The 2,828-nt window shown below is 39.7% G+C and overlaps 1 protein-coding gene across 1 annotated transcript; it reads left to right on the forward strand.

Moving 5' to 3' along the window:
- The first annotated feature begins 836 nt into the window (after positions 1-836).
- gjb9b (gap junction protein beta 9b) lies at positions 837-2,276 on the forward strand. Its single transcript, XM_042436045.1, has 2 exons — positions 837-1,232; positions 1,763-2,276. Exons 1-2 carry the CDS (start codon positions 843-845, stop codon positions 2,189-2,191), a joined length of 819 nt encoding a protein of 272 aa, XP_042291979.1. The 5' UTR covers positions 837-842; the 3' UTR covers positions 2,192-2,276.
- Positions 2,277-2,828: the final 552 nt, after the last annotated feature.

Consider the following 2,828-nt stretch of genomic DNA (forward strand, 5'->3'; position numbering starts at 1 on the left):
ATTTTCAGAGAGATGTCTTTTATATAAACTTTTTTTCTTTTTTCTACCTCAGTATCTTTCATTTGGTCCTTTTCATCTAATTTGAAACTGTGAAACTGATAATAACATTTTTAATGAGGTAACTGCAAATGTGTAAATCTTTAAAGGGGCTATTTTATGCATAATGTTCAGTTTACCCATCAAGAGGAGTACTATTCAGTACTACTGTGAAAACAGTTTTGTAATGTCTTCAAGTCTTCTCTGGAGGGAGCTTCATCACATCTGAAAAAATAACCCCTAATGATGTCATCAGAGGATAGATTTGGAGACTCAGTTCATAACAAATGAACATTTATATATAAATGAATAGCAAAAAGTCTGCATTACAAAGTGTTGATATGGAGTTTGAAAGATTTAAGTGTTTACTAGGCAGGGAAGGTCTGACAAAAGACATTATCCAGTTGCATTATGGCAAATATGGGGTCTAGGGTTTTTGGGTCTTGACATCAGTTTTGACCCTTGTTTTTTTAAAACGGTCTCTCTCTCAAGTGCCCCAACAAGTGCTATACTAAATTGCTGGAGTAACCCTTTAAACCTTGCTGCATAATAGTACAGTGTAGTGTATAATTATGATATTAAATAAATGAAAAGAATGTGCAGTGCTCTTTATCAAATGAATGGAAAAATATATTTTTTCCATTTGAAATGCTTGAACTACTATCCTTTGATTTATCTACTTTTTTTTACTTTTTTGTACCTCAGGGTCAATTTATCAAGAACTTCATCTCACAAATCCCACCTGGTCTCCTGAGGAGCTCTTTCATCTCTCTCAGCCTCTTCCTTTCACCCCTGAGACAGCAACCATGAACTGGGGTGGACTACAGGCCCTCCTCAGCGGGGTCAATAAATACTCAACCGTGTTCGGTCGTGTCTGGCTCTCCATGGTTTTCGTCTTCCGGGTGATGGTGTTTGTGGTGGCAGCCCAGCGGGTGTGGGGTGATGACAGCAAGGACTTTCTCTGCAACACTGCCCAACCTGGCTGCAACAACGTTTGCTACGACCACATCTTCCCCATCTCCCACATCCGCCTGTGGGCCCTGCAGCTCATCTTCGTCACCTGTCCGTCCCTGATGGTGGTGGGGCACGTCAAGTATCGCGAGAAGAAGGACCTGCAGTACACGGCCTCACACAAGGGTGCCCATCTGTATGCCAACCCTGGAAAGAAACGTGGAGGGCTGTGGTGGACATACCTGGTAAGTACAAAGGCTATGGAAGTTTGTTTTTGGCTTTGCTGTACAGTAGATGCCACATATGACAAAAAAGAAAAGACAGAGTAGGGCTTCAGCTTTGACCAAACTGAAGTTAGTCATCTTTAGAAATGTCAAAAATAATTGCCATGGATGAGTGGCTACGTACAGAAGACATTTGTGGAACTAAATATGTTTTGTTTTCGCCTGATAACAATACAATAACAATAACTATTGAAATGTTTAACTATCCCTCCAAGCTAAATTAAAATTGAAGCAATGCTTTCTGAGTTTTCAATTTTGATATCTTTGTTATAGATTCTGCATTAGGTCAATCAGTGTTTTTTTGTTTTTTTTAAATTTTACTTCCAAAATGCACAATGTCTCCAATTATCATCAAAGTCACACCAGTAATGACTGAGAAATCACTTGAATGATGTTTAATGGATGCATAGACAAATCGATCTTTGCGTCTCTTATATTAAACTTCCTGTACAATGTGTCACCCAATTTAACCCTCATTTTTCCTCCCTCAGGCGAGTCTAATTTTCAAGGCAGGCTTCGACGCCGGCTTCCTCTACATCCTGCACCACGTCTATGAAGGTTTTGATATGCCCCGCCTGTCCAAGTGCTCCCTAGAGCCGTGCCCCAACACAGTGGACTGCTACATATCCCGTCCTACCGAGAAGAAGATCTTTACCCTCTTCATGGTGGTTTCCTCTGCTGTCTGTATCTTCATGTGCATCTGTGAGATGGTGTACTTAATCTGCAAACGTATCCAGAAAGTTGTTAGGAGGAAGATTGAGGCAGACAGGAGGATGTTCGCAGAGAGTCACGAGATGACACCACTGGCAGCGCCCAGATCAGAGTTCAAATCCAAATCATCAGTGAGAGTGGATCCCACAGTTTCTATGCACAACCTCAGTAATATCAACACTGAGAAAGAGGCATCTGAGAAAAAATAATGCACAATATGACAGTGGCCATGTGGAGAGACTGTACAAAGTAGTTATGGTGTCACTGCAAGTACAATACAGTTCAGACTCTGTGGAGAACTGCTGCTCACTACTAAAAAGATATCCATCAATTCAGGGACTTCTGAGACAGAGTTTTGTAAATATTATCGTGTTGAATGACTTTGTGCTGGAACGCACACCTTATCCATGCAAGTAAACTCATGAATAAGAAGGATTACAAAGGAAATCAAAGGGATTAGACTATTTTTTTGGAAAAAGTTTATGTGTGTGCGTGAATCTGTTTTTTTGTACATGTTTTACTGGCCAGTAATAGGTTTAAGCTGTTCTATGAAGTACTTTGTAAATGAAACTAAGTATAAAAGGGACCCAAGTGATGGAAACACAAACAGTGAATAATTTCCCTGAACATGCACACTGCCCCCTAATGACTAAGCAAAATAAAGCACTTACCTATAGTGGTAGCCCACAAAAATAACACTGAATGGGATTTTGTCCACAAATGTGCAATGCATCATTCAAGAGTTACTTTGACTCATGTTGACATTTTGTGTTCTCGCACTATTAAATCACAATTACTTTAAAAAATGATACATGTATGAATACAATCATACCACTTATACAAAAT

Source organism: Thunnus maccoyii, chromosome 15 (assembly GCF_910596095.1).
Source record: "Thunnus maccoyii chromosome 15, fThuMac1.1, whole genome shotgun sequence".
Taxonomy (NCBI): domain Eukaryota; kingdom Metazoa; phylum Chordata; class Actinopteri; order Scombriformes; family Scombridae; genus Thunnus; species Thunnus maccoyii.